The 23,944-nt window shown below is 60.1% G+C and overlaps 2 protein-coding genes across 4 annotated transcripts; one reads left to right on the top strand and one right to left on the bottom strand.

The window, feature by feature from the left end:
* Positions 1 to 747: 747 nt before the first annotated feature.
* DHX16 (DEAH-box helicase 16) lies at positions 748 to 13,371 on the top strand. 3 transcript variants are annotated; one of them, XM_008175852.4, is made up of 20 exons: positions 749 to 1,024; positions 1,789 to 2,030; positions 2,148 to 2,304; positions 2,901 to 2,957; positions 3,303 to 3,557; positions 4,337 to 4,561; positions 5,176 to 5,364; positions 5,790 to 5,900; positions 6,435 to 6,550; positions 6,874 to 7,084; positions 7,729 to 7,827; positions 7,917 to 8,069; positions 8,755 to 8,895; positions 9,459 to 9,621; positions 10,551 to 10,669; positions 11,031 to 11,098; positions 11,313 to 11,475; positions 12,161 to 12,322; positions 12,430 to 12,603; positions 13,106 to 13,371. In XM_008175852.4, the coding sequence occupies exons 1-20, from the start codon at positions 824 to 826 to the stop codon at positions 13,232 to 13,234; spliced, it is 3,135 nt and encodes a 1,044-aa protein (XP_008174074.2). In that variant the 5' UTR covers positions 749 to 823; the 3' UTR covers positions 13,235 to 13,371. The 3 variants fall into 3 exon arrangements, with proteins under 3 accessions (XP_065419278.1, XP_008174074.2, XP_042717102.2); XM_065563206.1 differs by having other exon boundaries at positions 748 to 1,024; positions 12,430 to 13,371; XM_042861168.2 differs by lacking the exons at positions 749 to 1,024; positions 1,789 to 2,030; positions 2,148 to 2,304; ... (1 more) ...; positions 3,303 to 3,557; positions 4,337 to 4,561 and having other exon boundaries at positions 5,310 to 5,364; positions 6,446 to 6,550.
* An 854-nt stretch (positions 13,372 to 14,225) lies between these two features.
* On the bottom strand, positions 14,226 to 20,695 carry C12H6orf136 (chromosome 12 C6orf136 homolog). Its single transcript, XM_008175851.4, has 6 exons — positions 20,182 to 20,695; positions 17,757 to 18,248; positions 16,474 to 16,562; positions 15,841 to 16,041; positions 14,699 to 14,768; positions 14,226 to 14,546 (listed from the first exon to the last, which is right to left on the bottom strand). The coding sequence occupies exons 1-6, from the start codon at positions 20,314 to 20,316 to the stop codon at positions 14,388 to 14,390; spliced, it is 1,146 nt and encodes a 381-aa protein (XP_008174073.2). The 5' UTR covers positions 20,317 to 20,695; the 3' UTR covers positions 14,226 to 14,387.
* Positions 20,696 to 23,944: the final 3,249 nt, after the last annotated feature.

Consider the following 23,944-nt stretch of genomic DNA (forward strand, 5'->3'; position numbering starts at 1 on the left):
CCCATACATGGTTAATTATGGTACAGACCCAAACTGGTGCTGCAGTTTATATTACAGTAATTACAGTGTAGACCAAAATTGCACCTGTGGATCATAGATCGCTAATTATAGTACATTCCTAACTTGGGTTTGTGACTTATATACCTGTACTTACGGTAAAGACCTGGCTTCTCCATGCGGCGCCTCCCCACCAAATTACTATGAGGACCCAAACTGGGCTGTGCTCGTGGCTGCAGTTGGTATGATGATAATTACAGTAAAATGCCCAACCCTGGGGTGGGGTGCATATATCCATAATGACAGTACAAGGTGAAAATGGGGGTGGGGCACAAGCTCCTGTAATTACAGGAAACAGACAGGTGGCGGGGTGCATCTCACACCGTGCGATTACGGTAGGGAGCCTGGTGGCTTATATCCCTGTAATTACGGTAGCGAAACCAGCTGGAGAATGAGCAATTGGTATTCCTGTAATTACAGGAATCTCAGGAGTCCGCCTGAGAAGAAGCAACTCATATTTCCGTCATTACTGTAAGGAGTCGGCCACAAAAGAAGAGACTCATGTTCCTGTAATTACGACCAGCGCTCTTTGCTTGCGGTTGCTATTCTATTCGTTACGGTACCGGCGGGACTTGGGTTTAGAGATCTGCCGTCCATATACTACTCATTACGGTAAAGGGCGGAGCGCAGTTGCCTCATTCCGGCTCAGCGCAGGCGCACTATACAGACCCCCTCCTTCGCCCCGGAAGTGGTTGGTCCGGTGGGGGGGGGGTCACGTGGCCCGGAAGCGGCCAGCGGGAGGTACGGTGGCCCGGGCGGGCGGAGGATGGCGGCGCTGGAGCGGTGGGTGTCGGGGGAGCTGCACGCGCTGCTGGGGCTGAGCGAGCGGCACGTGGTCGGGTTCCTGCTCGGCCTGGCCCGGCGCAGCCGCAGCCCCGACGAGCTGCTGAATCGCCTGGAGGAGACGGAGACTCTGCGCGTGAGCGAGCCGGCCGTGCGCGCCTTCGCCCAGCGCCTCTGGGAACAGGTGGGCGGGGCTAGTGGGGACGGAGGGGCGCTGAGGGGGCGGGTCCAACCGAAGTAGGCGGGGCTAGTGGAGCTGAGGGGATGGGTCACAGTGGAGGGGTGGGGCCAAGGGGGGCGGGGTCACAATGGAGGGGTGGGGCTGAGGGGGCGGGGCTAGTGGGTTTGAGGGGGAGGGGCTGAGTGGGGTGGGACTGAGGGGAGAGTGTCACATTGGAGGGGAAGGGGCCAGTGGGGTTGAGGGGAGGGTCACGCTGGAGGGGCTAACTGGAGTTGAAGGGGGCCTCAGGCAAGGGGCTGAAGGGACTGGGGAGAGGAGGGACACATGTGGAGTGCCTAGGGGAGGGAGTGGGGTTAGTGGGGCTGAAGGGGAAGGGCCTGTGAACAAAGAGAGCAGGAGCAGAGGGGATGAGGGAGAAGCCAAGGGGGAGTGTCCTGTGAGCTTAGTGGGCGGGGCCTATGGGGGAGTGGGCGGGGCTTGTGGAAAGACGGGGTGGGGTTAGCTGTAGGAGTCAGGCCTCACTGTGGAAGTGGAGGGAGGGAGAGGAGGATGTAGGGAGGAGTTACCGGGGTGAGGACCATGTGGGAAGGGGAAGGATTATCAGGGAATGGGTGAAAGTGGGAGGAGCCTTTGTGAAGGGGGAGGAGCTAGCTGCAGGGGAGGGACCTGTGCACTAACGGGAGGAGCTTTATGGAGGAGGCTGGGGGTCAGGGAGGGCGTGCTGGCCGTGCGCTGTTTCTAATCCCCATCTTTCCCCCAACTCCCAGATCCCACGTTCGGCCCCCCAGGAGCGTCCGGCCCGGGTGGCCGAGCGGGAGGCCCTGGCCCTGCAGCAGAAGAACCGCTCGTACCAGCTGCTGGAGGACAGCGAGGAGGAGGAGGGGGATGGGGGGGCTGCCCCGGGCTCCAAGCGCCGGCCCGAGCAGGGGAAGCACAAAAAGCGGCGCAAACACCTGCGCCGGAAGCAGGAGGAGGCGTCGGAGGAAGAGAACGAAGCAGAGCGGGAGCCGTGAGTGTAGCCTCCACGGGATCCCAGGGGGTGGAGCGGGGGGACAGTCCCCGCACTGGGGGTCCCTGGAGCTGGCTAATGCCCTGACTGTGGTCTCTCACCCTTCCCCGGGTGCAGGGAGCCATCCTTGGAGGGGAAAGACTCAGAGGACGAATGGGACCGCAGCGAGCGAGAGCGTCTGCAGGACCTGGAGGAGCGCGACGCCTTCGCTGAACGGGTCAAGCGCAAGGACAAGGAGAAGACCAGGAACATCCTGGAGCGTTCGGACAAGAAGGTCAGAGCCTGTCCCTGCGGCCAGCATCCGTCCCCCACCCCACCCCTACAGCTGGGTCCCTTCCTGAGCCCTTCCCGTATGTCCTACAACTGGGATCCCTCTCTAACCCCCTATCTCCCTCTGCCAGGATGCCTCCCTGGGATTCCTGTCTGTTCTGAACGTCCCCCTCCACTGCCACAGTCTTGGGATCCCACCTCGGATCCACCCCACCCGCTGCCAGGATCCTATCCCAGGATTCCACCCCTCCTCCCCCACATTGCTAGGATGCCTTCCTGAGTCCCCGATGCCAGCTGCCTCTCCCGTGTTGTGCTCTTACTGCTGGATTTCTTCCCTGAAGGGGTGATTGTGAACCCCACAAGCGCTGGAGGGAGCAGAGTCAGAGGGCAGGGATTTGTGGGGAAGAGGAGAAAATTCCAAGTTTATAAGCAAGTTCGGGAGCCCCTCCTGGAAATTCCTGGACCCTTCCCGCTAGGGAGTCTGTCTGCAGCCCGGGCTACTTCATTGGGGGGCCAGCTGGGGTCTGCTTTAGGGGAGGGGAAGGACTGTCTACACAACCTGATCAGTGTCTCTCCCCCCCCTCCTGTTGTTGGACGCAGGCCTACGAAGAGGCGCAGAAGCGACTGAAGATGGCAGAAGAAGACAAGAAAACTATGGTGAGAGCTTTGTATTTCTCCTCCCGTATTTCTGTCTCGCCTCCTGGCTGATCGGAGCTGTACAGACCCATCTAGCTCAGTATCCCTCTCTGCTTTCCACCCTAGATCAGATCAGTGGGGTCCATCTAGCCCAGTATCCAGGGCCTAACTCCCTACTGGGGATAGAACCCAGGAGTCCGGACTCCCTGCTCCCCTCCCAGAACTGGGGAATAGAACCCAGGAGTCTTGACTCCAGCTCCCGCTGCTCTAACCTATTAGACCCCACTCCCCTCATAGAGCTGGGGCAAGAACCCAGGGGTCCTGGCTTCCCAGCCACTGCCCTCAGCCCCTCTCCATCCCCCCCAGATCCCAGAGCTGCGGAAGAAGTCGCGCCGGGAGTACCTGGCCAAGCGGGAGCGGGACAAGCTGGAGGACCTGGAGGCGGAGATTGTGGACGAGGAGCACTTGTTCTCGGAGCTGGAGCTGACGACGGCCGAGCAGCGGGAGCTGGAGTACAAGCGCCGGGTGCGCGACCTGGCCAAGGACTACAAGCGGGCGGGCGAGCAGGAGAAGCTGGAGAAGAGCAGCCGCTACTACATGCCCGAGGAAAGCCGTGGCAAGGTACCCGCCGCGGGGAGTGGGGGGGAGCTGTGGGAAGGTACCCAACACGGGGGGGCGCTCTCTGAGGGAGAGCATGGCAGGGGAGCACTCTGGGGGAGCTGTGGCAAGGTACCTGCTGTGGGGTTGGGTAAGGCCGGAGGTGGCAGTCTTCCTGGTAGTACCCTGCATAGGGGCCAGTGAAGCATGTGATCTGCAGGGGGTAGCCCTGTAGAAAGATGGGGCAGGTGTCCTTGCCCAGGGGCTGGAGAGATGGAAGGAGGGGGACAACAGGGGCATGGGAGTCCCTGCAGCAGGAGACGGAAGCGTGACCCACTTAAGAACGCCCGCTGGGGGTGAAGGAAGGGGGTTAGGACCCGGCAAGGTGACGGGTCCGTGCCCTATGAGTGTTCCCTGGGGTGGTCCCCTTGTTAGGAGGAAGGAGGGTTGGCATTAGCAGCATGGCTGGCTGGGCCAGCATCATACTGGGGTGGGGAACATCTTCCCCTTGGGGCTGGTTGTACTGAACTATGGGGGGTCCCCCCCCGGGGAAGGGCCAGTTTCGGGCTGGCGAAAGGGGCAGGATTGTGGTGGGGACTCAAATCTGGAGCCCCTGCAGCTTGTGCTGTGACCCCTCCTGCCCTGCGATCTCTCCTGCTCCAGTCTTGGGGTGACCCGCAGCCCACGCGCAGCCGGGGTTGATGTCAGACTTTCCCCAGAGCTGGGCTGTCCCTGGCCCTGCCCCCACGGCGTCCGCTGTGCCGTGACTCAACCCCCGCCCCTCCCCCCCCCTCCCCCGGCAGAAGATCCCCGACCGCTATGAGGAGCCGGTGGCGGACGAGCGCGCCACGCCGCGGGATGAGCAGCGGCGCTGGGAGGAGGATCACATTGGGGCGGCTGCCCTGCGCTTCGGGGCCCGCGACGCCGGCCAGCGCCACCCCGGCAAGGACTACGAGTTTGTGCTGGAGGAGGACGAGATGATCCACTTCGTCAGCGCTGTGCATATGCAGGGCACAGCCCAGGGCAAGGTGAGAAATGGAGGCTGGGTCCTTCCCCTGTAGGGGGCGCCAGCTCTGATCCGGCCCTAGGGCAGGGGACTGGCTGGCTCGGGGGGGGGGTGGGGAATGGGACGTGGGGCCCTTCGCCTCTAGGGGGCATCAGCTCCAATCCAGCCCAGCTGGGGGGATTGGCTGGCTTGGGGGTGGGGCATAGGATGATCATTCCCATCTAGATGTAATAAGTCACCAGGTCTCAGCCCAGCCCCCAGCAGGGCAGCCGTCCCATTCCCAAAGCCCTTCCCTCCACCCATTGTCAGAGCAAGGGAGGCTGAGAGCTAAACAGGCCATGGTGCCGAGCTCCCCTCTGCCCCCTAGAGGGGGATCCCTGCTGGGGCAGCGCTGAGGAGGCGCACGGGCAGGGGACGCTGTATGGGGTGAGCAAAAAGGGAACAGTCCCCATTGGGTGAAATGATGGCCTTCCCAGCCCCCTCTCTCACCCCAACCTGCGTCTCCTGGTCCTCTCTGGCACCGGGAGAACCGAGAACTCTATGGGTTTGACTCCCGTCTGGAGATCCAGCGGCTGTCCCCCCAGCCCGGGTGGAGGGACGGGGGCTGAGCCGATGATGTCCCATCCCCCTGCTCAGGAGGAGAAGTCGGAGCTGTCAGAGGCGGCGCGGAGGAAGCTGTCCATGCAGGAGGTGCGGCGCAGCCTGCCCGTCTACCCCTACCGCCAGGACCTGCTGGCGGCCATCGCCGAGCACCAGATCCTCATCATCGAGGGGGAGACGGGCTCCGGAAAGACCACGCAGATCCCCCAGTACCTGTACGAGGAGGTAACGGCGTGGCAGGATGGGGCTGGGAGGGGAGGGGGGACTCTTCTCTCCTAGTTAGTGCTGACCCCAGTGCTAGGGGGCGCCGTGCTGCAGGGAGCAGGCTGGGAGGCTCAGTAGGGGGCGCTGTTTCCCTACGATCAGTGCTGGCTGCAATGCAGTGGGGTGGCACTAGGTGGCATTGTGCTGCAGGGAGTGGGGTGGGAAGTCCAGCAGGGGGTGTTCTCCCCTCACAGTCAGTGCTGACCCCAGCTGCACCCCTCCCCAGAGGTGGCTGCATCTCCGCACTGGGCGAGCGATCCCTGTGCAGCGTGACGGTGAGGCTGTTATCAGGCTGCCCCACCCTAGAAAAAGCCGCATTTCTGCTCTGGCAGCTGCTCCCGGGGAATTTCCATCCAGTCCCTGGATTGTCTCGTTTCCTTTGTTAGGGCTACACGGAGAAGGGGATGAAGATTGGCTGCACCCAACCCAGACGAGTGGCGGCCATGAGCGTCGCGGCCAGAGTCTCTCAGGAAATGGGAGTTAAGCTTGGTAATGAGGTATGTGACTGGTGGGTTCGTTATCCCCTTCCCCGCTTGCCTGAACCAGAAGCAGCCCCCTTAGAAAGGACAGGCCCCATGTCCTTTCTCCCACCCCCTTGGCTAGCCAGTCCCCTTGCCCTGGGCCTGGATCAGAGCCAGTGCCCCCTAGATGGGAAAGGTCCCGTGTCCCAGTCCTCACTTCCCTGAGCCAACTAGTCCCCCTGCCCTCAGACCAGCTGGGAGCTAATGCCCCATGGAGGGAAAAGGCCCTTGTCGCTTTCCTTGTGACAAAATTAACTGGGTCCATTCCTGTGCCCCCTCTACCCCCACCCACCAGAGATGTGGGAGGTCTCCTTGTTTCTCTTCGGCTCCCCCGTGTGGTCAAAGCCGGGCCTCCACTGGAGCTGACTGCAGGCAGAAGCAGCTCACTGAAAAACAGTGCCCCGAGCGGGACCGTGGAGCGCTCTCATTGGCCGACGGGTGCCAGCCACGCTGCGTTCGTATTGGCCGGTGGTTTTGCGGTAGCTCGGGCTAATCCCTCCTGCCTGGCAGGTGGGCTACAGCATCCGCTTTGAGGACTGCACGTCGGAGCGCACGCTGCTCAAGTACATGACGGACGGCATGCTGCTGCGGGAGTTCCTGACCGAGCCCGACCTCTCCAGCTACAGGTGAGCCTCGCTGGGGGGCGGCACGGGGCAGGGCTGGGACGCTCTCCCCCGGCAGTACTGGCACCAATACCCCAATGTGGCGCTAGGGGGCGCTGTGCTGCAGGGGGCGGGGCTGGGACGCTCTCCCCCGGCAGTCAGTAGTGGCGCCAATACCCCAATGTGGCTCTAGGGGGTATCGTGCTGCAGGGGGCGGGGCTGGGACGCTCTCCCCTGGCAGTCAGTACTGGCACCAATACCCCAATGTGGCTCTAGGGGGTGCTGTGTTGCAGGGAGCAGGGCCGTTTGTGACGCACTCACACACACACCCTCTCCCCCTCGCGCAGCGTGATCATCATAGACGAGGCCCATGAGCGCACCCTCCACACCGACATCCTGTTCGGCCTGATCAAGGACATCGCCCGGTTCCGCCCGGCGCTCAAGGTGCTGATTGCCAGCGCCACCCTGGACACCGAGCGCTTCTCCACCTTCTTCGACGACGCACCCATCTTCCGCATCCCCGGGCGCCGCTTCCCTGTGGACATCTTCTACACCAAGGTCTGGGGAGGGAAGATGGGGGGGCCCCTCGGGGGCAGAATGGGGGGCAGCATGGCGTGATCGCTGGCCGTGGGAAGGTGTGGGGTGGGGTGTTTTTGCAGGATCGTTGTGGGTGGAGGGGTTCTGGGGAAGAATAGAGAAGATTGTGGCCAGGAGGGGGAGGTATGGGGGGGGGGAGTATTGTGGGAAGGGGAAGCATGACCTAGCGGGGAGGCGTGGCCAGGAGGGGGCAGTGTGGAGGGGACCCGGGTGGAGGGGTGGTGTGGGGAGAGTATTTTTTTGGGGGGAGGAGGGGAAGCGTGACCCAAGAGAAGGCATGGGGTTCCAGGGGGTGGAAGGGAGGAGGTGTGGCTAGGATGGGGCAGCATGACCAGGAGGAGGTGGGTCGGAAACTTAACGTGGCCAGCAGGGGGTGACATGGAGAGATCTGTGAGAGCAGGGTGTGGGGCATACATGAGACAGGCAGCCAGGGGGCCGAGCAAGTCCGAGAGGAGGGCTCCAGGGGCCGGTTGGAGGGTGAACAGGGTGGGGCCTGGGAAGCAGCGTCTGAACGTTGAGGGAGGGGGGCGAGAAAGGCTCCAGTCACGCCGTGGGGCAGGGAGTGGCGGGAGCTGAGCTCTGACCCCGGTCTTACCCCTCTCTAGGCCCCCGAGGCCGATTACCTGGAGGCCTGCGTGGTGTCGGTGCTGCAGATTCACGTCACCCAGGCGCCTGGCGACATCCTGGTCTTCCTCACCGGCCAGGTAAGTGCCTGACCCCGCCCCCTACAGGGCCTGGCCACACCCACTGCAGTGTTTGACCCTCACCCCACCTTTGGCTCCGCCCCCTGCAGGAGGAGATCGAGGCCTGCTGCGAGATGCTGCAGGAACGCTGCCGCCGCCTGGGCTCCAAGATCCCCGAGCTGCTGGTGCTGCCCATCTACGCCAACCTGCCCTCCGACATGCAGGCCAAGATCTTCGAGCCCACCCCGCCCGGGGCCCGGAAGGTGAGGGGTGGGGAGGGGCTTCAAGCTCCAGGGGTGGGGCTTGGGGGTGTCGGGATGCAGGAGAGGTGCTTACACCTCTGGGGCGGGACTTCAGGGGGATAGATGGGCTTGGGCGTGGCCTATGGGGAGGGGTTTGAGCTCTGGGGCATGGCTTCAGGAGTAGCTGATTTAGTGAGCTGGGAGCATGGCTTTTGGGGTAGATGGGCTTGTGGGAGGAGCTTAGAGGTCTGGGGGTGTGGTTTTGTGGGTAGATTGCAGAGGATGAGATTTAGCTTTCTGGGGGCATGACTTCAAGGATAGCTCAGTTTATGGGAGGGGCTTTGTGGGCATGGCTACATGGGGTAGATGGCTGAGTGGGCAGGGCTTACAGCTCCGGAGGTGTGGCTTCAGGGGTAGGTGGCTGGGGAAGGGATGGGATGAAAGAGAAGTTTGTATGTGTGGTTGGGGCAGCAAGGGAGGAGTTTTTGAAGGGGCGGGACTATGAAGAGGAGGAGCTGTGGAGGGGGCGGTGCTCAGGTGCATACACTTCTCCCCCACAGTCCCTGCTCAGCAGCTGTGACTGACTGAGGACCAGGGGACCAGCCAGGCCACCGCACAGGGGGACCCCAGGGTGTCTCCTGTGGGCCAGGGCTGGCTGACTCCTTCCCCTCCACCAGCTGATGAGGTGTCTCCCCGCCCCTCGCAGGTCGTCGTGGCGACTAACATCGCAGAGACCTCGCTGACTATTGATGGGATCATCTACGTCATCGACCCGGGGTTCTGCAAGCAAAAGAGCTACAACGCCCGCACCGGCATGGAGTCCCTGATCGTCACACCCTGCTCCCGGGTATGGGACCCACTGCCCTCGGGGTACAGCGCCCGCCCCAACCACCCCCCTTGGGGTACAGCGCCCGCCCCGGCCTGGAGTCCCTGATCGTCACACCCTGCTCCCGGGTATGGGACCCACCGCCCTCGGGGTACAGCGCCCGCCCCGACCCCCTGTCCCCCAACCACCCCCCTTGGGGTACAGCGCCCACCCCAACCACCCTGCTTGGGGTACAGCGCCCACCCCAGCCTGGAGTCCCTGATCGTCACGCCCTGCTCCTGGGTATAGGACCCCCCCAGGGTACAGCACGTGCCACAACCCCCCCTCCCCACCACCACCACCACCACCGCCCTCGGGGTACAGTGCCTATCCCGGCCTGGAGTCCCTGATCATCACACCCTGCTCCCGGGTACGGGGACTTCTCCACAGCTCCAACACCCGCTCCAGATACAGGACATCCCCCTCTCCTCCCCATTTCCCAGGTTATGACGATAGGGCCCAGGTTACAGGGTTTCACGTGGTGTCAGAGGGTCCCGTATCTCCCCGTACGTGCCCTCATCTCACACCCGTCTCCCCCTCCCCAGGCCTCCGCCAACCAGCGGGCCGGGCGCGCCGGGCGCGTGGCTGCTGGGAAATGCTTCCGCCTCTACACTGCCTGGGCCTACAAGAACGAGATGGAGGAGACCACGGTGCCGGAGATCCAGAGGACCAACCTGGGCAACGTGGTGCTGCTGCTCAAGAGTCTGGGTGAGCAGGGGGCCTGCCCGGGACAGGCGGGGGTGGAGTTTGCCCCGGGGTGGGGGGGGAGGGAGGTCCCCGTGGGGTGCAGCCGAGCTCCACTGCCTGACCCCAAGGAGGATAAAAATCATATTTGTTTTAATCAGCTCAGCTTTATTTAAATGAACTACGGGTTGACTTTCAAAAATCACCTATTTAACATTACATGTGCAAGGCTGCCCACCTGGGTTAAGGCCTCAGCGTCCTCTCAGCTGCTGCTTTGATGAATGTGTATTATGTTACTAGCCACGCAGCGCACACTGGTTGAATTGTTAAAGTACGTCACGCCACTGCCTTCATGGCAGTCACTGGCTAAGCACCTGAGGGTGCTGAAGTGCTAAGCCAGCCGTAACCTCTTCTACAGGGGCAGAGAGAAGCTTGTCATCATTTCGCTTGAACAAATAGGTTAGTTCTCGGTGCAAATCACGTTTAAATAAACGTTTATTTTTGATGGCTCCAGCACCTTTCGGACAGCTTTACAACTTTACAATGCTGGTTTTTAGGCCAAAATCCAATTCCAATTTCCAAAACGCCGCTTGAGACACATCACGGGTAAACGGTTCATCAACCGGAGACCCATCCTTCGCCATTTTCTAACATCATAAACAATGTAAAAATGAAGAATGCCCATAGAAGCGAAGCTTCTAATTGCTTAGATAAAGGTGTATCCATCTACTGTGTCCTGGCTAGCAAAAAGAAGCGTCTGGTTACTGCGAAGGCTAGCTGGAGCTGCAGACTGGCATGTTCTAACAGTTCTCAACCAGTGAGGATCAATCTGGCTTTAGGCAAATAACTACAAAGTACCAATGCAAAACAAGAGGCAGAGCGGTGATTTCAATCGAGGTTTCCTGCTTGCTGATTTAAATCCCGCCACCTTGCCTGCCCCCTCTCTCTCGCAGGCATCAACGACCTCATCCACTTTGACTTCATGGACCCGCCACCCCATGAGACCCTGGTGCTGGCCCTGGAGCAGCTGTATGCCCTGGGCGCGCTCAACCACCTTGGGGAGCTCACCAAGGTAAGGGGGAGGTCCTCCCGTGGCAAAAGTAGGGAGTCTCTGTGCTGCTAGGGGCACCTTTGCTTGTTGGGACCCAGGACTCCCCTGCTGGGACACCCCCATGCTCCAGGGCAGGATCTGAGCCTCATGCCTGGGGGTCAGGAAGGAATCTTCACACACACTCATCCCTCTGGGGTATAACACTGACCAGTGAGTCGTAGCATGGGGAGGGCTTTGCTGTCTTGGGGAGAGAAGGGCAGAGCTAGATGGGCCTATGGGTCTGATCCAGGGTGGCCAGCAGACGGGATAGCGGGCTAGATGGGCCCAAGGAGTGATCAGAAGGTGGGGGAACGAGTCTCTGACGTCTCTCTCTCTCTCCTAGCTGGGCCGGAAGATGGCAGAGCTGCCAGTGGACCCCATGCTGTCCAAGATGATTCTGGCCTCGGAGCAGTGAGTCCCCCTTTCCTCTTCAAAAGCTCTAGTGCCCCCATCCCCGGCTCCTCTCTCACCTCCACCCAGGCTCAGCTGCTGGGCTGCAGCCCACCCCGGGCTCACCAGCTGCCTTCGCCCCTGAAGGGTCACGTTTCCCAAGCCCCGTTCTGGTCAGCTCTCCAGGGGCGGGCTTCCCCGCTCTCTAACGCTGCCTCCCCCCGGGGCTCCGCAGGTACAAGTGCTCAGAGCAGATCCTCTCCATTGCGGCCATGCTGTCTGTCAACAACTCCATCTTCTACCGGCCCAAGGACAAGGTGGTGCACGCTGACAACGCCCGCATGAACTTCTTCCTGCCCGGCGGGGACCACCTGGTGTTGCTCAACGTCTACACCCAGGTGAGGGGGGAGGGAAGGGACATGGGGCCTTCCCCTCCCTCCCCCCATGGGAGGGGGACGGTGCCCACTCTGATCCATCCTAAGGTGGGGGGACTGGGTGGTCAGGGATGGGACACACAGGGCCGGTTCCAGGCACCAGCCCTCCAAGCATGTGCTTGGGGCAGCACCTGGAGGGGGGCGGCGCTCACCTAGGGAGAGTGAGGCTGCGGGCAGGCTTGCTGCTCTCCCTCAGCGCTCCGGCCGGCCGAGGAGAGCGGGGCCGCAGCCGGGCTCGCTGCCCTCCCCCCGGCGCTCCAGCCGGTTGGGGAGAGCAGGGCTGCGGCCGCTCTCCAGGGGGAGGCTTTTTTGCCTAGGGCGGCAAAAAAGCCAGAGCCGGCCCTGGGGACACAGCCCCTTTCCTCCTAGGTGGGACCAACTCCCCTCCAGCCCCATGGTCCAGGGGACTGGCTGGCACCGGGGGTAGGGAATGGGGAACACTGGGTGTGCTTGCTCCAATCCAGCCCCAGGATGGAGGGGAATGTGATATTCCCCCCCCCCCCCCTCCCGTGGGGGCACTGGCTCCAATCCAGCCCCTGTCCTGCGGACTAGGTTACAGTACAAGGTCTCCGAGCTGCCCTAGCCAGCTGGGTAAAGCCTGCGGGGAGCCCAGGCTCACAGCTGGCTCTGACCCCTGCCCCACCCCCAGTGGGTGGAGAGCGCTTTCTCCATGCAGTGGTGCTACGAGAACTTCATCCAGTTCCGCTCTATGAGGCGGGCGCGGGACGTGCGGGAGCAGCTGGAGGGGCTGATGGAGCGCATCGAGGTGGACCTCACCTCCAGCGAGGGAGACTACGTTCCCATCCGCAAGGTAACCCCCGCCCCCATCGCCCTGCCCCATCCCCCACCTTCCTGCCCCTTGCTGCCCAACCCCCCACCTTCCTGCCCCTCACTGACCCTCCCTGCTCTCCCTCCCAGGCTATCACCGCTGGCTTCTTCTACCACACGGCCCGCCTGACCCGCACCGGCTACAAGACAGTCAAGCACCAGCAGACGGTCTTCGTCCACCCCAACAGCTGCCTCTTCGAGGAGCAGCCCCGCTGGCTCATCTACCACGAGCTGGTCTTCACCACCAAAGAGTTCATGAGACAGGTACGCCCGCCGGCGGCAGCGGGACATGCTGGGACTCCCGTCTCCGGGTGGGGTAGCCCAAAGCATTGTGGGATGCTTCCTCCCACGCAGCGTAGGCCTAGAGGGGAGGGGCTTATAGCCCTGGTACAATGGTGCCAAGGAGAGACCCTGGGCAGCAGGGCTTGGGTACAGCTTTCACCAGCTGGGAAGCCAGCCCTGTACTTAGATTGCTGCACTGCACCCTCCAGCCACCAGAAGGCCCCCTTCCTGTTCTGTCCTCCCTGAGAAGGGGTAGCCCCTGCTGTTGCACCTCTGATCCGTGTTAACCCCTTCCACTTCCTGCTGGGGGGCAGAGATAGACTTCATTAGCATAAAAGGGGTGGAGCTTTTAGGTCCAGATTTATTTAAAGGGCTAGTCCTGGCATTTTGGACCACTGCCCAGCTCCCTCTTGTTGTACGCTCATCTACTAGGAGGTGCTGCACCAAAGGGGGCACTTGCTGACCCCTTGTCTCCCTCCTGCAGGTCATAGAGATCGACAGCACGTGGCTGCTGGAGGTGGCCCCTCATTACTACAAGGCGAAGGAGCTGGAGGACGCCTCTGCTAAGAAGCTGCCCAAGAAAGTGGGCAAGACACGGGAGGAGCTGGGCTAGAGGCCCTGGAGGCCAAAGCCGGCCCCTCAGGACTGGGTTATTTTGGGGGAGGCTACCCCTTTTCTATGGACTCTGTACAGCTGTATAGTGTGTTCTGGCCAAGGAGGGCAGCAGAAACAAAGCGATTTTTAAATTAAGCCAGACCTGGTCTCCTCCTCTCCTCAGGCTAATGGCTGCAGAGCCGGGCCACCCTTGGGAGACCATCTGGCTCCCTGGTGTGGGTGTAAGTGCAAGGGCAAGGGGACTTCCAGCTTTTAATAGACACCCTCCCTGGGCTGCCCTGTCACCCGTGACAGCTGAGCCCTGTGCTTGCCCTGGAGTCTCCTGCTGCCTCATTGCCCCACTGGTGGGTTCTCTCCCCCCATGGCCCTGGAATTCACCAGAGGGCAGCTGATGTCAGTGCCCTGGGACTGCTTGGAGTTGGCTACTGCCTAGGTCGTGGCCTCATCGCTGCTAGGGGTTGTTCTCTGCAGGGGTTGGGGGTTGTTTGTAATTGCTGAGCGTGGGGGTGGGAATCAGGACTCCTGGGCTCTGAGGCGGGTGGGGTCAAGGGGTTAGAGCAGCACCAACACAGCTGTAAGGCACCTGGCAGGGGGTTGCCAGGAAGGAGTGAGTGCTCTCCGCAGTCAACCCTTTTCTCTCACCCCATACGGCTGGGAAGGGAGGACTGAGCTGGAAGCAGCTAGGGAAGACCCCACCAGGGGAGGAACAGTCCTAGGAAGTTGCCTCATCTCTGGGGCCAGCAGGGAGCATTGCTTTGTGCTAGGATTAAACAGGCCCCATTGCTGCCTCCTCCACCCCCCCAGGGCTGAGGCATGAGCGCCCCATGTGCTTCCTCTGCCATAAGCCCTCCCTACATGTTGAATTCCAGCTCCCCCGTGAGATGCTGGTGTCCCACAGCTTCCCTATGCCTCCAACACAGCTGGTCTCTCCAGGCCTAGATGCCCCCCAGCTCCCTGCCGTCCCAGAGCCACTGGCCCCAGCCCAGCCATTTCTCCACAGGGCTTTATTATGTACAGTTAAGTTACAAGTGGTTCTTTACAGTGCTTGGCAGGGAGGGGGCAGGGCACAGACCATGCAGCGGAGCCGGCGGGCCAGGCTTTGTGCGTTGAGGCGACATCAGCTCACAAGAGTCACAACATCCGGGGCTGGCTCAGCTGTCCCTGTAGCCCACTGGCGCCCCCTGCTGTTTGCCAGCCAGGACAGATAAGAGCAGCTGCAGAGAGGGTTTGTGCTCCAACAGGCCCAGGCCAACCAGCGTGGCCACCAGCAGCTTCTTCACCTTGACCACAGGTGGCGGGGACGGCATCAGCTACATGGAGGGGAGAGGGGCAGGCGTAAACGCTGGGGCAGCTGCTTTCACGGGTCATCTGCCAGGACCCCACACAGTAGTGCCCTGGCTCCACTCCAGGAGACAGAAGAGCTACCTGCCCCAGCAGTGGTACGGCCCGCCCTGGCACTCACCTTGTCTATCCGGTGACAGCGGATCAGCCCTCTGGAGTCCAAGAAGAAAGTGGAATAGGCGTCATAGGTCCTGGAAGGGGAGTATAATAAAGGACAGTCAAATCTAGTGTAAGGCTTATTGGGGAGGTTTGGGGCCTGGTTGGGGGGGGAGGGGAGCACTGCTAGCCCCCCAGGCAGGGTGTCCCTAAGGCAGCTGTTCTCAAACTTTTGTGATCATGCCCCCCCCCCCCCCGCTTTGAGTCTTTCCCCCTCCACCACACTAATACATATACTGATACATGCAGCGACACTTCACTTGAATCAGTTTCAGCTTCTTTGTCACTTGAGGGTTTCGTATCTGTGGCACAACATTCCATTGCAATAAGAGCAAGCGCAAACCTGCAATTGTGGCCTGTGCCGACAATTAAACGTGCACGCCGCCTTGTAGCAAACAAGTTAACGTACGGATGGCAGTGACGTTGTATGCCGCTCTGCAAGCTGAACAGAAATCTGGCAGAATGCACAGTGCCAACTGAGGGCCTGATATATCTGGAGCAGTGGTTCTCAACCTATTCACCACTGTGGGCTGCATCCAATACTACCCGTATGGCCCTGAGCATGTCACGTGGGCCACAACTTGAGAACCACTGAAGTGGCTTTGCTAGTTATTCACTGCTGTGGGTAAAATATGTGCAGTAAGGCTTTTTTCCCCCCTATAGCTCTTCCCCTCCTCCCAGAAGGGCCCGCCCCCCACTTTGAGAACCTCTGCTCTAAGGGCCAAGGGGGGGGAAGGATGCTGGGACTTACTCCAGGGGAATACCAAATCTTAGGGCTTCAAGCAGTTCAGAGGCAGAGAAAACACCCCCCCACACACACACACACTGGGAGCAGCTGGGGAAGACCCCATTGGGGGAGGAGCAGTCCTAGGGGCTAGGAAGTTCCCCCATCTCTGAGGGCAGCAGGGGCATTGCTTTGTGCTGAAGTTAAACAGTCCCTAGCCCTGGCTCAGGGAGGTCACGGCCCTGGAAAGCCCAGCAGGGAAGGAAAAAGGGCAACTCCCAGGAGTGGCTGCACAGCTCATCAGAACAAAGAGACAGGAGCAGCGAACATCTGTACAACATGGTGAGGGAGGGTGGGTGCGGGGTGCCAGGCCGGGCTCTCACCTGTACAGCTCTTTCTTTTCCCTCTTGTAGAAGCGCAGCAAGAGGACGTGGAAGGGGATCCCTATGATGCGCCAGCGGGCCTGGATGCTACAGTTCTCAGGGTGCTGAGTCAGCTTCAGCACCTCTAGCCGCATGTTGGCGAAGTAGTTCCAGGCCACGAGGCGGCACAGGGTCAGCGCCAGCTGGTACATGACTCGGCCCCTGGTGGGGGGGAAGGAGGGGACAGCCCTCAGGCTAAGGCTGGGGCCTCCAGATTGAGGGGATCCCAAGGTGGCACCCACCCCCAGGCCAGGTGAAGAATGGGCCGGTCCAAACCCTCCCAGCCCTTGGAGGAAGAATGGGCCTGTCCCACCTGCTCCCAGGATGAGAGTGGGATAGGCCCATCCCTTCTGAGGGGGGCATGGTCATCTCCCCCCACCCCAACAACCCTCGCCAATGGGAGGAATTGAGTCAATCCTCCCTCCCAAGGGAAAGTGGGCCGGTCCCACCACTCCCCCAGGGCAAGAGTAGTGGCACAGCCCCTAAGCTTCACACCCCCCCATGGGAAGAGTGGCCTGATCCCACCTGCCACCCCCCCAAAAGACAAGTGGCTTGATCCACTGCCCCTGCCCCCACCCCTGGCTTGGCACTGACCGAGTCCTCAGGTGCAGGATCTCGTTGACAAACTCCACGTCCTGGGAGTAGATCCCATAATCAGGTATCTTCAGCAAGAAATTCGGCAGCTGCAGGAGGAGGAGGGGGAGAGCGAAGGCTCAGTAAGGGAAGAGGGGCCATGGGAAGGCACCAGGCTGGGAGCCAGGAGAGCTGGGTTCAAGTTCCGGCTCAGCCACTGACTCATTGTGCTGTTGCGCAAGACATGAATCTCTGGGCATCAGTTCCCCGGAACATGAGGAGAATAATCCTCCCTTTGTCTAGGTACAGTGTGAGCTCTTCAATGCAGGGCCTGTCCCTCCCTGTGCCTCTGCGCAGCATCCGGCACAACAGGCCCTGATCTCAGCAGGGGCAGGGACTGTCTCTCGCTGTGTGTCTGTGCAGCGCCCGGCACAACGGGGCCCTGATCTCAGCAGGGGCAGGGATTGTCTCTCCCTGTGTGTCTGTGCAGCGCCCGGCACAACGGGCCCCTGATCTCAGCAGGGGCAGGGACTGTCTCTCGCTGTGTGTCCGTGCAGCGCCGGGCATTGCACAGGTGGCCCTCTAGGTGTTACTGTAATACAAGTGATCATGCCATGCTCACACCCTGGCAGGAGCCCCTCACTCAGCAAGATAACCCCTGCTGGCTGGTTCAGGGGCTGCACTGACAGTTAAGATCCCTCAGTGGCACATGGGGCCTGTGTATAAGAAAGCCACCCTCTCCACTGGCCCTAGCCAACCCCCTCATTAGCAGCCTCAGCAGACAGGCCAGGGATGGTGTGCGCTCTCCTCTGCCCCCTACAGGGCATGTGTTGAAGTGCAGGGCTGAAGCAGATTGGCAGGGGATGCTGCATGCGGGGGTATGCACTGCCCGTTCTGCCCCAACAATGGATTCCCTTTACCCCCAGGAGGGAAGGGTGGAGTACAAGGCTCCCATCAGTTCCTCATTCAGGCTGAGCTCAGAGGCTCCTTGCAGCTGTGTGACCCCTCAAAGCCGCCGGTAGGTCGCTCTGGAGAGCCCAGAGGGCAGGAAGGCTCGGCTGTGTAAGGAGGAACAGAAATAAGAGCCGCCCTATAGGCCTGGGGCTGGCAGCCGCTAGCAGGAAAAGTGTTCAGCAGAGATGGGATCCAGGCAGGGAAGAGAATCCGGGCAGCGGGCATGGGGAAACGAGGGACGGAGAAACCAGGAATACAGCCAGGGGAGAAGGGGGAAATGAGGGGTCGAGAATCCAGACAGCCCACTCAAGGGAAAGGCAGGGGACCCAGGCACCCAGGCCGTGGCATACCTCATGCTGCAGCTTCTCGTACATGACAGCCAGGTGCTTCTCCATGTTGGGGTCGTGGTTCCCGGGTGAGCCAGAGGTGGCACTGGTGGCTGTACCGGCAGTGGCCTGGAAGTGCGTCCAGCAGGGCTTGCCATAAAACAGGCTGTACAGAGAGTCCAGGGAGGCGCTGTCCAGGCTGGTGCCCTCACACACGGTGATGTCATCCTCCCGCTGCCCATCCACTGTGGTGACAGAGGCCTCCATGCCCTCCAGAGGGGAGAGGGCAGCGAGCTGGCGGGGGCACCCCTGCTCCAGACCCTGCAGCAGCTCACGCAGGCTCAGCTTCTGCTCCGATGAATTCGGGAAGGTACCACCCACCAGGCTGGCCCCTGGCGGGGGCAACAGGAAAATCCTGGCAGCTTCCACCTGCTGCTCTACCAGTGAGAGGTGGAACTTCAGGGCCATGGGTGGGCCCAGTGCCTGGGGGGCCTTCTCCCAGCAGGAGGCCAGGTCCTGGAAGGGAGAAGCAATTAGAGGGACTGACACCACTCAGAGATTCTGCTGGGGTCCTTACAAGGGAAAGGCCCCATCTCCTAGTGCCCCCAGACTTGTGGGCAGATTGGAGCCAGCACCCCCTAGAGGGGAAAGGCTCCATATCCCATTTCCCCACCCCTAAGATAGCCAGTCCCCTACAGACCAATCTCACGTGCACCCCGATGAACCCTCCCCAAAATCCTGGGGTGGAGTTGACACATAACCAGGCGGAAAGAGTGAAAAGATTTATACCTTTAGCTCTCTCTAGAGCGGATCCTAATCTACATAGGCATTGATTTGCACAGCCCTGCTCCCCACATTCCTAGCCAAACCACAGACCTTACCCCTCAACCCTGCACTCAAAGTCACCACCACTGTCCCTCCACTCCTGTAGTCTTATGCCCCACCTCATTCACCCTACAGTCCCAGCCCCTGCACCCACCACAGGCCCCAGCCCTGCATCCCCCAATGTCTGCAGTCTTCTGCACCCCCAGGCCCCAACCATGCATTCTGCATCCCTCACCACATGCAATGCCTGACCTCAGCCTCTACACCAGGAGTTTCAAACACGCGGCCCATGGGCCACATGCAGACTGCAGGGTTCTTTCGTGCGGCCTACCAAGCTCCCCATGCCCCCCCGCGGCACCACGAGCCCCGCACCGCTCCCTGAAGCGGCTGGAACTATGGCCCTGCAGCCTCAGGCAGGGCAGGGTAGAGGGCTCTGTGCTCTCTCTTCCAGGCACCGCCCCCCACAGCTCCCATTGCCCTGAATCGGGGAACCGCGGCCAATGGGAGCTTTGAGGGAGGTACCTGGAGGAGCAGCAAGAGCAGCACATGGCGCCGTATCCCCCCTCCAGGACTCCAGCTGCTTCCTGGAGCAGAGCAGACCAGAGCAAAGCGGGGCCAGGGAGCTTGCCCTGGCCACGGTGTGCAGCGCTGCTCTAGGTAAGGACGCCGGGCCAGAGCCTGAACCCCTCATGCACCCCAACCCCCTGCCCTGAGCCCCCTGCCACACCCTGCACCCTGACCCCCTGTCCTGAACCCCCTGCCACACCCTGCACCCTGACCCCCTGTCCTGAACCCCCGCTGCACCCCACACCCCAACTCCTGCCCTGAGCCTCCTGCACTCCCTGCCCTGAGCCCCCTGCCGCACCCTGCGCCCCTCCTGCACTCCACACCCCAATTCCCTGCCCTGAGCACCCTGCCGTACGCTGCACACCTCCTGCACCTCAACTCCCTGCCCTGAGCCCCCGCCACACCCCGCACCCCTCCTGCACCCCCTGGGGGCAGGGAAGGGGCAGAGTTGGGGTGAGGACTTCGGGGAAGGGATTGGAATGGGGGCAGGGAAAAGGCAGGGCAGGGGTGTGGCCTCATGGAAGGGGTGGAGTAGGGGCGGGGACAGGGGCAGGTGTCAGTGATGTGGCCCTCGGCCCAATGCACTAGTCCTCATGCGGCCCTCGTGGTCATTTGCGTTTGAGACCCCTACTCTACACCCTGCCGTCCACCCAGGTCCTAGTTTCTGCACTCTGCAGTCCCCTGCACTCCCCAACCTCTGCATCCCTCAGCCTATGCACACCCTGCACCTCTCCAAGCCCATGCAACCCCCCAGTCCTCTACAGCCCCTCAGACCAAGCACCCTCCAAACCCCCAGATCCCAGCCTTGGCACCCCCCAGCCTCTGCACCCCTCCAGCCCCCAACTTCCGCATCCTGCAGTCCCCTTCACTACCAGTTTCCAGTCATGCACCCTCCATAGACCCTGCCCCAGGACCCCGCCTAGGACAACCCAGCCCTGCGCCCCCTCCTCACCCCAGCATGGCAGCCCCGCCCCTCTGTCTTTGGCCCCGCCCCTCTGTCTTTGGCCCCGCCCCCTGACCTCGACCCGTCCCTGGACCCGCCCCGCCCGTCACTCACTTGCTGCCGCGCCCGGTAGCAGCAGCGCGGGGACTCGCCCGGTCGCCACCGGGCCCCGCCCCAGCGGCAGCGCGGCCCCCACCAGCGGGCGGCGGGGCCCAGGAACCCGGCCACGGCCCGGCTCCGCTGGTACATGACGGACACGCGGGGCGGCCCCGGCTGCTCGCTCGCTCCGCTCAGCCGGCGAGACCACTGCGCACGCGCCGCCGCCACCAACGGGCGCGGCGCACAGGCGCACTGAAAAGCCCGAGCGTCCGGGAAGGTGCCATGCGCACGCGTCGCCCCTCCCACCCAGCGGTCTGTCAGCACTACGCACGCGCCGGTGGGAGGAGAGCAATTCGTCCTCGCGCCGGGAAGGTGACCGTCCGGCGACCAGAGAGCGCATGCGCACTCGGGGGGGCTGATTAAAAAAATAAAAGCCGTTGGCTGTCCAGTTGGCGCCTGCGCAGATCAGGACATGCGCACTAAGGCAGCTGGGCGTCCAAAAGATTTGCGCGTCCGCACTGACACCTCCCTGGCGCAAGAAAGGAGGAAAGTGCGGGCTTGTACGCATGCGCATTAGAGAAAGTGTTCACAGGACGTCAGCTAGGAGGAGGGGCTTAAACCACGCAGGGGCGAAGCTTGCCCATAATAGGGGAGGGAACATATTGATGGGAGGGGCTTAACTCGCTCAGGGGGCGGGGCCACATTGGAGGGAGGGGCTTGCCCCATACAGGGGAGGAGCTTAACTCGTGATGGACGGGACTTCATTGGAGGGAGGAGGAGCCTCAATTGGCTGCTGCTGCAGAGCTGATTCCATCCTTCCCCCAGGTCTCCCTGTGGGTGGCATGGGACTTGACTCCCATCCATGTGTGGTCCCCCTCCCTGCTGCCTCCCTCCCTGACGAGGGGCCCCCTCTGGGAACAAGACTCCCACTCATCATTATAATAATTAATGTATTCTTCATATATTGTGGTGTCCTCATGGGTTTCCTTTCATAACGCATGCCCTGCCTGTGCCAGGCGCTGTACAAACACATGGCCTCAAACCCCCACCAAGGAGGAGGTTTAAAATAATTGCAGGATGCGGCCCTAACAGTTGCTTCTTTCTGTCTAAAGAAGAACAGGAGTACTTGTGGCACCTTAGAGACTAACAAATTTATTAGAGCATAAGCTTTCGTGGACTACAGCCCACTTCTTCGGATGCATATAGAATGGAACATATATTGAGGAGATATATATACACACATACAGAGAGCATAAACAGGTGGGAGTTGTCTTACCAACTCTGAGAGGCCGATTAATTAAGAGAAAAAAACTTCTGAAGTGATAATCAAGATAGCCCGGTACAGACAGTTTGATAAGAAGTGTGAGAGTACTTACAAGGGGAGATAGAATCAATGTTTGTAATGGCTTAGCCATTCCCAGTCCTTATTCAAACCGGAGTTGATTGTGTCTAGTTTGCATATCAATTCTAGCTCAGCAGTCTCTCGTTGGAGTCTGTTTTTGAAGTTTTTCTGTTGTAATATAGCCACCTGCAGTTCTGTCATCAGAGATCTACAACCTATCCTGAAAGATGATCCTTTACTCTCACAGATCTTGGGAGACAGACCTGTCCTCGCTTACAGACAACCCCCCAACCTAAAGCAAATACTCACCAGCAAGCACACATCACTGAACAAAACCACTAACCCAGGAACCTATCCTTGTAACAAACCCCGATGCCAACTCTGTCCACATATTTATTCAAGTGACATCATCATAGGACCTAATCACATCAGCCACACCATCAGGGGCTCGTTCACCTGCACATCTACCAATGTGATATATGCCATCATGTGCCAGCAATGCCCCTCTGCCATGTACATTGGCCAAACCGGACAGTCTCTACGCAAAAGAATTAATGGACACAAATCTGACATCAGGAATCAAAATACTCAAAAACCAGTGGGAGAACACTTTAACCTGTCTGGTCATTTAGTGACAGACCTGCGGGTGGCTATATTACAACAGAAAAACTTCAAAAACAGACTCCAACGAGAGACTGCTGAGCTAGAATTGATATGCAAACTAGACACAATCAACTCCGGTTTGAATAAGGACTGGGAATGGCTGAGCCATTACAAACATTGAATCTATCTCCCCTTGTAAGTACTCTCACACTTCTTATCAAACTGTCTGTACCGGGCTATCTTGATTATCACTTCAAAAGTTTTTTTCTCTTAATTAATTGGCCTCTCAGAGTTGGTAAGACAACTCCCACCTGTTTATGCTCTCTGTATGTGTGTATATATATCTCCTCAATATATGTTCCATTCTATATGCATCCGAAGAAGTGGGCTGTAGTCCACGAAAGCTCATGCTCTAATAAATTTGTTAGTCTCTAAGGTGCCACAAGTACTCCTGTTCTTCTTTTTGTGGATACAGACTAACACGGCTGCTACTCTGAAACCGTTCTTTCTGTCTGCAGACCACAGACAGAACCCCCAGCACCACAGCTCACGCTCCTATCCCTCCACCCTGCCGTCCTGCCCCTCAACTCCCCACAGAGCCATGGGAACAGCCAGGTGCCTTCTGTGTTGTGACAGTTGCATATATCAGACTGATCACCATCATCTTGCACTCCCTGTCCCAGACTGGCTGTTGCATCGTAGACTTGGATTGCGAGCTCTTTGGGGTAGGGGCCGTCTTTCCATCATGTGTTTGTGCAACCTGGCCTGATGGGGTGACACCACAATACAATTAATAAACAATAATAACACTGGAGTTGACACACACACACACACACACACACACACACGGTCTCAGGCCCTCCAGCATGGAGCATCAGGGACACACACACATACCACATGACATGTGTGACAAAGTGGGGGATTTTCTTAAGAGTTTTGCATGAATACTGTGTGGGTCTCAGTTTCCCTGTGTGCTGTGTGTGTAACAAGGTGGCGAGAGAGGGAGTTTGTTGTTACAGAGGATCAGGTGTGACCTCGCCTAGCAGTCGAGACCCTGGACAACTGCCTGGAGATGGGAGACCCTAGCAACTGGTGACCAGGAGGCCCACCCCAGCTTGGCAATCAGCCATTTCTGGCCAGTGGGAGGACAAAGGGCTGAGGAGAGAGGACCCCGGTGCTTGACCCACTGCTTCCAGCCAGTGGGGAACAAACAATGGAAGAGAGGAGGCCCAGGTGAGCTGGTTATCTGGGACCAAAGACAAAGGACAGGGGAGGAGCTGTTGGGGGAGATGATATAGGACGATGGGCTGAAACGAGGAGGCTTCTGGGCTGTGGAGAGAGCAGGCAGAGCCCACCTGGATGCAGGAGAGACCTAGATGTACTGTGCTGAGGGAGGTTAGGCCTGAGGCTTTGAGAGTTTTCTATGCTGTGTTCAGGTGCTCAATAAACCCTCCTGTTTTATGCTGGCTGAGAATCACGGCAGGCTAGATATCGGGGTTGCATTATTCCTTCTGGGTGTGGAGGCCCCAGGGGTCCAGAGCAAGTGGACTCCCTGAGGGGGCGCACGGCAAGAGACAGGCGTGCTGAAGGCTCAGAGAGACGCGGTTCCAGGAGGCGGAGGGGCTTACGGCTTAACGCCCAAGAGAGAGTGGACTCCCAAGAAGGACTGTCACACTGTAGGGGCTTCCTCCCAGGGACTGTACGCAGCCGAGAAAGAGCACGAGTCCTGTGAATCCGTGACAACTTGTTTTTTTTAAAAAAAGAGCTGATTTCTGACATGAAATTCTTTTTTTAATGGCACGCTTGCCCGTAAATCATGGCTTCATCCGATAA

This window comes from Chrysemys picta, chromosome 12, assembly GCF_011386835.1.
Source record: "Chrysemys picta bellii isolate R12L10 chromosome 12, ASM1138683v2, whole genome shotgun sequence".
Taxonomy (NCBI): domain Eukaryota; kingdom Metazoa; phylum Chordata; order Testudines; family Emydidae; genus Chrysemys; species Chrysemys picta.